Raw genomic sequence first — 12,642 nt, forward strand, 5'->3', positions numbered from 1 at the left:
CCATGCCTGGGGAGGCTAGCCGGGAAAAGTCCGCTCAGAAGCCTCCATCGGAGAGGGCAGGGACCAAGGCCACACACTCTGGGGACCTGTCTGCCCATGCTGGGATGGGATGGGCCCGGTCACACTGACCACCAGGCGAGGCCAGGCCGGGGTGCAGTAGGGGACGGTCACTTGTCTGCCACCTCCCTGTTGGTCCTCATCATCCTGGGCTGTGGGGAGCAGCTGTCATCCCAGGGTCACATAGGTTGTGAGCGGAGGATCCGGACAAGGCTTAGGATGCCATCATCTCTGGAGTCACCCCCTTGGGCCAGCTTCCTGGGGCCTCTCTAAGGACCACTGGGAAGAACCCCGCCTCCACCCCCTCACCTCTTCTGCTCCCTGCCACCAGAACCTTCTGCTCACCTCCAGAGGCCTCGTCAGCCAGCAAGTCCTCGTCGTCAGAGAGGTCTGAGTAGCTCCAGCCAGCCCGGCCCACCGACACAGTCTCTGCATCCTCGGGCAGAGACAAGCCATCATACGCCTGCAGACCGTGGGCCACCTGCGGGAGATCACACAGTCGATGGTCACGTTCTCCAGCCCCCGCCAAGCCCAGGACCCCTCCCCTCACTTCAAGCAGGACCCAGAGTCCCACCCCAAAGCTGTGGAGTGGTTTACTCAGATGTGGTTTGGCTAAGAGAGTCAGGCTGGGGCTGAACTACTCATTTTGACTTTGTTTCCCCAAAGCCCCATTTACCCTTACAGGCCTCAGAGCCCAACCCTGCAAGTTCACTGAGTCTGAAAGAATCCTCAAATAAACAGACAACATTAAAATCACTTTGGTAAGTGATAGCTGACTCGTCTTCCTTCAAGAAAGTAAGGGTCATCCAGAACACAAGGCAGTAGACAGGGGACCACGGGCAGGTAAAGGGTAGCCTGGGCCAGCAAAGAGGGGGGCCATAGGCACGAAGGGTGGCCAGGGTCAGGATGGATAGGACAGAGACAGAAATCAAGGGTGAGCCCGCTGCGGCTGCTGTCTCTAATGACAGCTTCCCATCAGGTCATCTTGGCCACCTCTTTTGGCCTCAGTCTGGCCTCCAAAGTTCCAAGCCACAGGAAACACATTCCAGCCATGTTGGACAACCCGCTCCGGCCCTCGTGGCCACACTGACAAGCTCATCTGTGCTCCCAGCAGCGGGAGTGGAGCCCAGCGGCTGGGCGGGATGGGGGGCAGGACAGGCGTGGTGTCAACTTTGTGTGACCTCAGGCTGATGCTGAGCCCAGCACAAGTTCCACAGAGGGCATGCTGAGACCCTGCGCCCGGCAGGCCAGAGCAGAAGGGCCCCGACGGCCATCATACCTGCCTCTCTCAGGTCAGGGTGTGGGCAGTGAGTGCCTCTTGCCCCTCAGACAAGATCAAGATGTTTCCAAATGAGTTTTATCAGATACCGTAGAGGAAAACACAAGCCCGGGGGAGCCCGTGGGAACCCCAGAGCCCCCAAGCACCAGCGTGCGTAGATGTGGCCCCGAAATGCACGTCCAGCCCCAGAGAACCCGGTGCGAGTATCTCAGGCCCTGCCCTGGCCTCAGCCCTCCCTGGGGAGCCCAAACCAGCCAGAAGGAAATGGTCTGGCTTGTGAAAGCCAGACCCAGCCCTCACTGGCTAGACAAGGTGATGGTAACAGGAAAGAGGCCCAAGGAGGAGAAGGAAAACAATGAGACGGCCAGTCTCTCTCCCTTCCTACACCCCCCAGCTTTGCCCAGCCCATGCCCCTGCAGCCTCTGGCCTTTTCTCGCGTGGTCCTTTTGCTGGAATGCCCTTCCTCCCTTTGTTTATCGGACTAAGTTACCCTCCAAAATTCAGCTCACCATCACCTCCTCTAACTGCTCAGTAAGAAAAAGGAATGAATTACTGACATTCACAGCAACACAGCCAAACTCAGTCACACATGAGGAAAGATGCCAGACACAGAAGACGACATTCTGTGGGACTCCACTTACATGCAACTGTAGTGGGGGGATGGTCTAATCTACAGTGACAGGTTACTAGTTGCCTGGGACCAGGGGTGGGGCAGGCTGACCGGGTAAGGACACAAGGGAAACTTTTGGAGTGCCAGTTCTCTGGGGACATACATCTTGTGATTGAACTGTACACTTAAAATGGGTACATTTTATTGTATGTAATTTGCACCTCAAGAAAGATGACAAAAATAAATTAAATTAAATTAAATTAAATTTTTAAAAAAGACAGTTTCTTCTGGGAGACTTTGTCCTGACCCTTGGCCTTCACAGTCCCCTCCATGCCCACACTGGGTTCTGGGCACTCCTGGGCTCACACTCTAATCACCTGTATCTCCACTAGAAGGGAAATATCCTGAAGGCAGGGGCCCCATGTTGAATAACTACTTGAATGAATGAATGAGTGAGTGAGTGAGCGGTCAAAAATGTCCTCACCTATCAAGTCTAGCTGCTTCCTGAACTGGACTTGCTTTGGAGGCATTACCTGCTCCCATGCAGTCTACACACAGTCTCTCTTCCTAGGCTGGGAGCAAATTGGGGGCAGGGTCATTTGGTCACCTTTGTATCCACCGTGCTACCAAGTCTTGTGCAAGGTCTGCACTGCCCATGACTTACCCCTCTCATGGCCTAAAGCCCCTTCCCCTCCAGCCCAGGGGGCAAACCCCTCCTCCTGTTCCTTTTCCTTCCCCACCCTCTCTCCGGACAAATGCCCATCCCCGTCCTAGGTGGCCAGCAGACTTCTGGCCCATGCCCAGACTGGGTCCGTATCCAGGAATGAACTTTAGAACCTCTAGGAGCTGGTAAGAAATAGATTCCGGGGCTCCTTCTCATCCAGGAGGGAGGGATGGAGTGGTGTGCACGCAGAGAACTCTGACTCACTGGCTAAGAACCACAAGATCAATCCCGGAGGGGTTCTCCCTCCTTCCCTCTATGCGGGTAGAGGGCAATGTTCCCAGTGGGTGGGAGGGGGGTTCAGAGCAGGCCCTGACTGACCTAAGGGCAGTGTGAGGCTAAGACTGGCATAGGGGCACGGATACTGGGCAGAAGAGGTTAGAGGGGCAGGCTTAGAGACGTCCAACCTGGGAAGGGCTCTCCCTCTATGTCATTGCCACACCTTCCCCCTCCCTGTGCAAGCCAGGCTGTGGGGGGTGTGCATGGGGCGCAGAGATTCCCGGCACCCCCTAGACACTGCCGTCTGGGAAGGGAAACTCTGGTGGTGAGCAAGGTCCAGAGCTTCTCCCAGGCCTGGAGCTGGGAGGGTGAGGCGGGGGGAGCGGGGGCGGGGAGGGCGGTGTCAGGACCGGAGAGGAAATAGCAAAGTGAGATTCGACTTGGAAAAAATGTCAGGAACACACATCTGCAGTGAGAGGAGTAAGAGAATCCAGAGCGTGTCAGGCCCGGATAGAAGCCATCCTACCCCAGGGACTCCAGGGAATGGGCCCTTCCACATGCCAGCCTGCCCTTGCTTGCAGCCCCCTCCCCAGGGCCCGAGTTTCCGGGGTCAGATCAGGGCCTGCAGTAAGGGCCAACCCAGCGAGAGCAGAGGCTTCATTTGAGAAAAGCTAAAGATCAAAAGGTTCTAGCAGCTGTATTTCACATCTGGGAGGAGAGAAGGAGCCAGACCGGAAAGAGGCTCCCAGAAAGAGCCCAAAGGAGCCTGAGACTTGACCACAGAAGGGAACTTGGATTCAGATCTGGAAAGTCTGGGGTCTACTTGGGAACAGAAAGAGCTAACATTTATTAATCACTTACTATACACCAGGCACTCCTTTAAGGATGGGGACACGGAGCAGTCAGATTATCTACTTGAAAATCTAGCAGGTGGCAGAGCTGGGATTTGACCTCTGGTGGTTTGGTTCCAATATTTAAGCTTTTGCCAGAAGTAATTGAGGTCACTGAGAGTGACTCCACAAAACCTTTCAACCACAGGGCTGTTTCACAGTCTACAGAGCATTTCCTCCATCTCAGTGTCATTGGACCTTGACAATGACCCCTGAGGTGGCTGAGCAGGTGTGAAAGGCCCCCTTTCACAGAGGAGGGAACAACACCTCGCTTTCCCATGTAACTTGCCCAGGTGAGTGGCAGGCAGAGCCAGGACAGACCCAGGACCTCTGGATTCTGCATCTATTAACCAGGAAAGAGGCAGGGCTGAGGCTGGGCCTCCAGGCTGGCCTTGAGGTCTAAGCAGGGGGCAGGGTCAGGACATCCATGGCTGGTCGGTTCCCATCCCCAACCCAACCGGCTCCCAGGATGGCCCATGGGACGCCTGAGCTGCCAGTGGTCTAACGTCCCAAGGAGGGCCGCTGGTGGCTCCAAGGTCAAAGGCAGAAATAGAACCCAGGTTTCCTGCCCTGCAGCCCATCTCCGGCAATGAGAAAGCCCAGCTTCCTCCCAGAGGAACGCAGTACTCAGGCAGGCGTTGGAGCCGGATGGCGGGGCCGGAGAGGAGGGGTCCAGAAGGCAGACTTGGGCCAGAGAGGAAGGAGCCAAGCAGAGAGGGGGATTTTCCAGACCTGGCAGGTTCCTGGTGGGGGAAGTGGAAGCCGCTGACTCATACAAGCCAAAGCCAAAGGACTGTTTTAGTGTGCTGGGAACAATTGCTTGGAGCAGGGGTGTGGCACGGTGGGCCCCCCATGGGGGGGGCAGGGGAAAGGGGGACCCAGACAGGCGGGGAACTTCTGGGAGACAGCTCCCTGAGGCTGGGCTGTGTCCAGGCCTTTCTGGTGGGGATGAGGGCACACATGGGGCTCCAGGTCCAAGTCCTACAGAGACCCTTTGGGACAAGGGACAGAAGCTGGACCTTCCTCTCCTGGCCTGAGTGAGGATGAAGACAGATCCAAGGCTAGCTGGGAAGAACTCAGCATGGAGGGGAAAGGGGGAGCCTTTAGAGAGGGGCACAGAAGGTAGAGAAGGTCTGGAGTACAGGGGGAAGTTCGGATACAGATACAGGATATGGGGTCTGGGATTTTTCAAGGAGTCCCTAAGTGAGGGTTGTGGGCCTTGCAAAGGGTACATGTGCAGATAAGTGCTTCTGGTGTTGCTAACATCAAGGAAGGCGGCGGCACAGGGAGGAGATGACAACAGGAACAGGCTGGCTCCATTGAGGGCTTTCTCAGACCTGTCCTCAGCCTCAGCACCGTGTGGACCAACTTGGTGACTCTTGGCAGCACCTGGGGCAGGGCTGGCGCTGCTGGGCCATGATCCCTCGTCTGCAATAAGGGAAATCCAAAGAGCTCTGAAAACTCGGAGTGTTTTCTTTTTTAAAATGAGTTTTTAACAAGCTCATTCAGTGCCAAGTCCTGACCCAAACTGACAGGAAGCTATTAACATCCTATTTACTCCACTCCAGGTGAGGAGCTGTAGGTTTTGCTGCAGCAACGTGACCGCGTTTCATGACGGGCGTTGCCCCAGACTCCACTGAGTGTTCTCACCGCTTCTACGCAACCTTTCTCCTATCTAGAAACTTCCAAATTCCAAAGCACCTATGACTCCCCGGGTTTCGGGTGCATGACCAGTTCCATTTGGCAGATGAGCAAAGGGAGGCTCGCAGAGGATCACCGTGTAAAGGAAGCTGAAGGCATGCGAGGTGCTCAGCTTGATGCCCTATATACAGTAAGAGCTCAGTAAGTGCTAGAATGAGTAGCATGCAAGGGGCAGAGTAGAGGTGAGGGGTGGGTATGGACAAGAAGGGTTGCATGGCAGCGTGGGGTATGGGCTCAGGCCCAGGCTCAGCCTCCAGGTCTGGGATGGGGGGAAGGCTCTGGCCCTGCCACCTAAGCTCCAGGCTGGCTGGTGGGGTGGCACCCAGGCTACGGGTGACGACGCAGCTTGGGGCCGAAACTCAAGTTATCTACTGGCTCCGAGGAGGACCCTGGGATGACAGAGGGCTTGGGGCTGCTCTGAAGAATTCTTCACAGATGACTTGAGCAGCCTACCCATCGCCCCCTCCCCACGGCCCAGGCCTGGGCTGAGCCCACCGCCACCCCCACAGCTGGGCAGGAAGGTCTGAGCACCGCAGTCCCCAGGGTGGCTGCAGCTGCCCAGGGCAAGGCTCCAGGCATCTGGGCTGGAATGAGCTCACAGCATCGAAATCCAGAGACTGTATGGGGGCGGGGGGGACAAGCGTGCCCCTGCCTGCGCACCTGCCTTCTGTCAGCACAGGCCCTGCCTCCGTGTCCCTTCCCCCATCCAGGGGCCCCTGGGTCTTCAGGGAAGGACACGCACCTGGAGAAGTTCCCTCCCCCTCTGTTACAATACTGGCTCCCAGGTCACTTCACAACCAGTGCTCCCTGGCTCTGCAACAGCCTGGGCCCCAGATACAGGGTCAAGGTGCCCTGCTCTACCCCCAGACTACCCAGTGCCCTGTCTATGGGCAGCAGACAGCATAGGGGAAGGAATCTGTCAGGGCAGCACTTTGTCGTGCAAACTGCCAGGGGCGGGTGAGCCCGACACAAAGGCCCAAAGGCCTTTAATCCCCTGGCAGGCTAAGAGGGGCGCCGGGCTGGAAACGAGGTGGCCACAGCCTCCTCTGGCATGCCTACCCTGCCTGTGCCACACGGGAGGCCTGCAGCTTCCCACACTCAGGCTCCCAAGGTGCAGGACCTTTGCCAGCCAGTTGGCCGGGAAGAACCATGATCCCCCCATCACCACCACCAAATAAGGAGGATGGCGGAGGCACAGCAAGGGCTCCAGGGCACAGGTGCCAAGATAAGGTTTTCACAGGGCTTATCTCATGCAAACGCATAGCCCCCTCAAGCAGGTACAGGATCCTCCACCACCCACCGCCGCCCCCAATTTACGGATAAAGAAAGAAGCTCAGAGAAGTGAAGTCACCTACCCAAGGTCACACAGCTAAGGCAGGGGCAATCCGGTTCAAAAGCATAGCCCCTTCTTCTGTACTCTGCTAGCCTAGAGGCCCAGCAGCCAGCAGGCCCCTGCTTCCCACCCCAAGGCCTGCAACCTGCCAAGCCTGCATTCCAGCCAGGGCCGAGTAGGAGCATGGAGGGCTGGTCAGGGCCTTCACCAGAGAACAAGGACGCGGAAACGCGGAACTCTGAGCTCTCTCATGCCAGCTCTGCCCCAGACTCGCCATGTGGCCTTGGACAAGGCCCTCGGCACTCTTCCCTTCTAGCACACTGTAGCAAGTGCCCACTCTGTGCACCAGGCTTCCACACCAGCCGTTTCTGTTAATGTGCAACAGAAGGAGCAGAAGGGCCATGATATTCATCTGTTTCGAGCACTGCCGCATCTTCAAGACAGAAGACACGTACTAGGTGCTCAGTTAACATCCGTGCACACAGACAGAGTGAATGAATGAACCAGCGAATGTGCCCAACTGCCCCCAGGTGGGGATTAGCCCTTCTGACAGAAGAAGAAAATGAAGTTCAGAACGAGAAAGTAAGGGCTTGCTCGAACTCACAGCAAGAGCCACATTGCCTCAGTTCCCCATCACTAAAGCAGAGGCCACAACATCCAGTCTCAAGGGAAAAGGGGGCCCAGATACCATACTCCCTGAAACAGAGAACCCTCCCTCCATGCTTCAGGTTTCTCGGTGGTGAAACAGGTATAAGAAAGTCTGCCTGGTTTGCCTCCTGCCCAGGGCTGCTGGGAGAGGCAAGTGGAATGAGGCGGGACCTGCTCTGGGAAGGCTGGCCAGAGAACTCTGCCTGCGCCTTTCCCAGGTCGACTTCACACGGTCCCTGCCTTTAAGGCCCCTCTGCATGGAGCTGGGGTTACGGCCAAACAGGGCTGCCACCACGGCCCAAGCAAGAGATACGGCCAGTGGAACAGAGGGTGGGCTCTGCTCGGCAACCCAGATTCCAGGCTGCCTCGGCCACTTCCTAGCTGGGCGGCCTCAGCTTTCTCCCCTGTAAAAAAAGGATAATCAATCCATCCTGCCCTATAAGGTTCAATTCAAGTTGCTTGGAGCTTTATTTCTTGAGCACCTACTATATGCTGGGTCCTAGGGATAAAACTGGGACATAAAGAGACACAGAGCTCTGTGTTCCTAAGGGAGATACAGCATTAAACCAAGTGATGAGGACATGGTGTGGGAAGGGCTCTACAGAGGAAGGACAGGGGGCCGGGAGGGCCCAGAGGAGAGTTCCCTCACTGACCGAGGCAGATGGGAGTTTGGGGAAGGTTTCCCAGGGGACAGGACAATTCAGCTGGATCTGAAAGATGGCCTCACCTAAGTAGGGTGAAGAAGGGGCAGAGTGTATGCACTAGGCGGAAGGAAGAGCACATGTTCCACGTAGAGGATGCAGCAAGTGCAAAGGCCCAGAGGTGGGAGAGGGCAGAGCATGGTTAAGGGACCAGCCCTAAATGGGCTTGTCCCAAAAAAGAACAGTATCCCTTGACTATGCTGATGTCATGGTGTTAGTCACAGAGCCCAAGTCCTTCAGTCCTTCCAGAGTCCCTGTACTCTCCTCCTGCCCCACAGACACCCCAAGAGCAGGCCTCCTCCCAGCGCTGACTGAGCTGCCTGTTAGCCTAGAGGGAAGCAGGAGGAAGTTGCTGGGAAATGCTCCCCCCTCCGACCCCCCGCACACCAGAGAGCCAGGTGCTGCCTTGGCGGTGGGGGAGGCAAGTGGGAATGGCTTCCGGGCCTGGCCTCCCAGCAAGAAGGTCCCCAGGGCTTGAACATTATCTGCCAAGCACCTCTGGTGCCAACAGCGCCTGCGGTGTTCACGTGCCTGCCTCCTGCCTGCAGCCCAGCCTGGTTCTCAGATTCTCTGGCACCTGCGAGTGTCGGAGTGTCTGTGGGCCTTCAAGACACCAACCTGTCTGGGCCAGCCTATTCTCTCTGGGGTCGCTGCCCACAGATTTCATGAATGAAGCCCCTAGCACAGTGCCAGGCTTATGGGAGGATGGGGGAGGGCGGAAGGTTCCACAAATTTGTGTTGAAATGAGACACTACTTACAATAAGGACCACCTCCTGAACCTAATGGGCCAGGCCTTTCCATTACTCTTGATTCTCCAAAGGATGAGAAGAAATGCCTTTATTATGGGTAACCAGGTCCTGTGTGACCTACACACACACACACACACACCCCTACACACACCTCTTCACCCTCATCCCCTGCTGTGCTCTCCCCACTCCCTGCCACACTTATCTGAATGGGTTTCAAACACACCTAACTCTATCTCAGGGCCTTTGCACTTGCTACATTCTCTACCTGGAACACCGCCCCCACCTGTGCCCACTCCTCCTCTTCCTCTTGTTTCTGCTCACATGTCACCTTTACAGAGACCCAGACCACATCCCAGGTGCAGAATCTACTAGTCAGCTCTCTGTCACTTCCCTTGCCCTGCTTCACAGCACCTCACCACCTACATTCTACCCATGTTTACATGTTTACCTGTTTATCATCTGTCACCCCCACCAGAACATCAGCTCCCCAAAAGCAGTGACTTTGTCCATATCCCCAGTACCTACAAGTACCCGGCACCGAGTGGCTGCTCACTAGCTCTTTTTAAGTTAACGAATGGATGGAGTTTATAAATGAAGAGACTTAGTCTTAGGAAGACGGCTTACCCAGAGTCCCAGAGCTGGAAGAGCCAAGGCTGGGAGCCAGACCCCTCCCCGGTTCCCAACCAGGAACACTGTACTCCTGGAGCCCTCCTCCTGCCATCTCTGATGCCTGAGGCCTTCCGGCCAAGGGGCCCATTTCTGAGGGAACAAGACTCTGCCCTTGGTCACTGAGCAGAGACCTGCTCCCTGCCCAGACCAGCATCCCAGGGGGCTGGTGAGGGTCTCAGAGGCCAGCAGGGCCATGGCTCCAGCTCGAGAGCCTTGCACCAGGCCAGCCGGGCTACCAGGCCTCGGGGACTCTGGTCCCGCTCGCTCCTGTGGCCATCAGCAACAGGGAAAAAACAGGCTGGAATGGCTGCTCTTTGCGGCCAAGGAGGCCAACTCCCCCTGCCCCCTCTGGGTTTTCCTCATCTGCTTCCTGGACGGGGAGGAAGGGCCGAGCCCATGACTGAAGATGGGCCTGGGGGGTGGGGTGGGGAGGGCAACAGAGCTGGAAATAAAAGGAAGGGCCCATTCCTTCCTTTTGAAGTGCCCCTGTCCCCTTTCCTCATGACTAATGTCCATTCCAAGGCACAGTAACTGGACACGGTGGGAGGGTCCTGCATTCCAACCTATCTGGGAAAGGCTAGTTACACAAAGTTGGGCTGGTTCCCTGAGTCCTCAGTGTCCCGAGCACCCTGAAGAGGGAAGGGGGCAACTATTTACTGTTTCCCAAGCTTGCTTAACTTGGAACCCTTTCTTCATGCTCATGGCACTAGGGTTCCACAAAGCACATACTGGGAGCACCAAACCGACCCCTTTCCCTCAGTGAGGCTTTGGATGTAAGATACGGCCCACCACTGCCACAGGGCTTTTTTTTTTTTTTTTAAAGATTTTATTTATTTGAAACAGAGAGAGAGATCACAAGTATGCAGAGAGGTAGGCATAGAGAGAGAGAGGAGAAAGCAGGCTCCCCGCCGAGCAGAGAGCCCGATGTGGGCCTCGATCCCAGGACCCTGAGATCATGACCTGAGCCGAAGGCAGAGGCTTAACCCACTGAGCCACCCAGGCGCCCACCACAGGGCTTTTGAAAAGGGAGCTCTTGGAGACAGAAAGCCCCGAGGCCCTATGCAATGAAGGGCTGATAGAGGAAAGTCAGGCCAGGCGACCAGAAGTGGGGGTATGTCCTCTCCTTGGGGAGAAACACTGTCGAAGTCTAAGAAAAGCGAGATGGAACCTGCCCCTTTCCTCCCTGGCCATCAGCCTGCCCTCTCAGGAGATGAGTCCTGTTTGAGGGGACACACAGAGGATGGCCCCGTGTCTGGTCGCTCCTGGTTCCCTAGGACCATGCAGAAGGTCAGAGGATCCCTGTGCCTACGAGAGACAGGGAGCTGAGTGTTCTAAGGGAAAGTTTAGCTGTTGGGCTCTCCCAGGGGCAGAGCAGTCCAGGAGGGACTGAGAAAGGGGCTTCCGGCTCAGCCCACTGTCTGGGGTAAGCCCCTTCCCCTCTCCAGGCCTCAGCTTCCCTCTGTCAAATGATGAAGCTGGCCTACATCACTGCTTTCCAGTCTTGGGTCTCAGCAGCCTTGGGGGACACCTCAGAAAGTGGGTTGCCCAGGGTAGACGTACAGAGAATATGAGTCCCCTCTCTCAAATACTCGCTTCAGTGAAAACATACCCACCCTTTCCCATTTTACATGACGGCCTTCTGCATAGTACCACTGGTGTAGCCCCTGGTTAGCTGAAAGCAGGTCCCTTTACCCCACTGTGCCTCTGTTCCTCATCTGTAAAATGGGCACAAAAGTTCATATTAACAGTATCTACCTCATGCGACTGTTGTAAGGATGAGATAAAAATGCCAAATGCTACAAATAGCACTAGCCCATGGGAAATGTCCTGTGTTTGTTGTTACTTATCAAAATATTGCAGGATTTAACCAAAATACTATTATTTTGATTGGCATAAGGGTTTCGCTGCTCAATAGTAAGTTTGAAAGCTCTCAACGTAGATGATGCCAAAGCTTCCTTCTGGCTTTGACATTTGAGGACACTGACATCCTGAAATCTTAGGTTTCTAGAATTCTAGGCTATGACTTCCACCAGCAAAGAGGGAGGGGCTGGCAGAGGAAATCACAAAGTGAGAACCAAGCCTTAAGCATTGGGCTGCAGGGGACTGCCCAGAACGGGGTCACCATCATCACCATCATCACCTCCCTCTTCCAGAAAAACTCAAAGCAGCCTACAAAGAAGCACCAAGAAGGGCAGGAGAGAATGAACTACACGCACATAAGAGAAGCTCACAAAAGCAGACGGACAGTCTAGAGTGCGGTGAGTAGATAGAGAATACGTGCCGAGTTCTGGAGGTCTGGGAAAGCAACCATTCATTTGGCTCTGAGCTTTCCAGTGGCCAATGGGAAGAAGGAAACCTGACCAGTTCCTGGACTCCGTGTCCCACTGAGGTCAAAATAAACCCGTTGCTTAGAGGAAGCACAACTATTCCTGATACTGAGAGCAGGGAACGTCCCAAGGGCAAGGATGGTCTGGCGCTCTTCTTTGCCCTTGCCAGTTGGGCTGGCATCCCATAGGGGTCCACTGACCGTCACCCATCGAGGCTGAAGTCTGGGGCAGAGGCTATAGCCATCAAAGATCCAGGAGGCTGGAACGGCCGTCCAGAGGGTGCCTGGCCAGCATCCCTGGCCCTGGGCAGGACTACCCATCCCTCCCCAAACCTGAACACAGCCAGTGCCCAAAATAGCCAGAGCACCAGAGGGTGCCAAGAGGCCCTGGGCAGGGGACATGGCTAGGCCTGCCCACAGTGGAGGGCCCAGTGGGCCAGCACACACAACCCTGGCGCACAAAGGAGCACCTTTACTCAGGCACACAGCCCTCCCTGGGAGTCCCCCACCCACGGAGCTCCCCCGCCAGCTAGCACGTTGCTCACGCAGAACCAGGCAGTGCTCCGCCCTTCCCTCCTGCAGGCTTTCTCGCAGGAGCCAAATGGAAAAGTCTTCCCAGAAACACCAGCCCTACCATATAGGGAAGACGTCCTCCTGCTCCAGGATCAGCCTCTCCTCAGCATCCTCCACGGTCCCCCAGCTGCAGGCCAAGACAATGGGGGCTATTCTGGGCTGCAT

At 56.0% G+C, this 12,642-nt stretch overlaps 1 protein-coding gene across 1 annotated transcript in view; it reads right to left on the reverse strand.

Annotated features, from left to right (window-relative positions):
* HSPG2 (heparan sulfate proteoglycan 2) overlaps positions 1–12,642 on the reverse strand; it is a 76,874-nt gene extending 64,232 nt beyond the window's left edge. The window contains exons 1-3 of the mRNA XM_032864031.1: positions 12,539–12,642; positions 9,710–9,845; positions 403–538 (exon numbers count right to left, since the gene is read on the reverse strand). Of these exons, the coding sequence (XP_032719922.1) occupies positions 403–538; positions 9,710–9,845; positions 12,539–12,642 (376 nt within the window). The remainder of the gene's footprint in view (positions 1–402; positions 539–9,709; positions 9,846–12,538) is intronic.

The sequence above is a fragment of the Lontra canadensis genome, unplaced genomic scaffold (genome assembly GCF_010015895.1).
Source record: "Lontra canadensis isolate GAN:19392208 unplaced genomic scaffold, GSC_riverotter_1.0 scaffold25, whole genome shotgun sequence".
Taxonomy (NCBI): Eukaryota; Metazoa; Chordata; class Mammalia; order Carnivora; family Mustelidae; genus Lontra; species Lontra canadensis.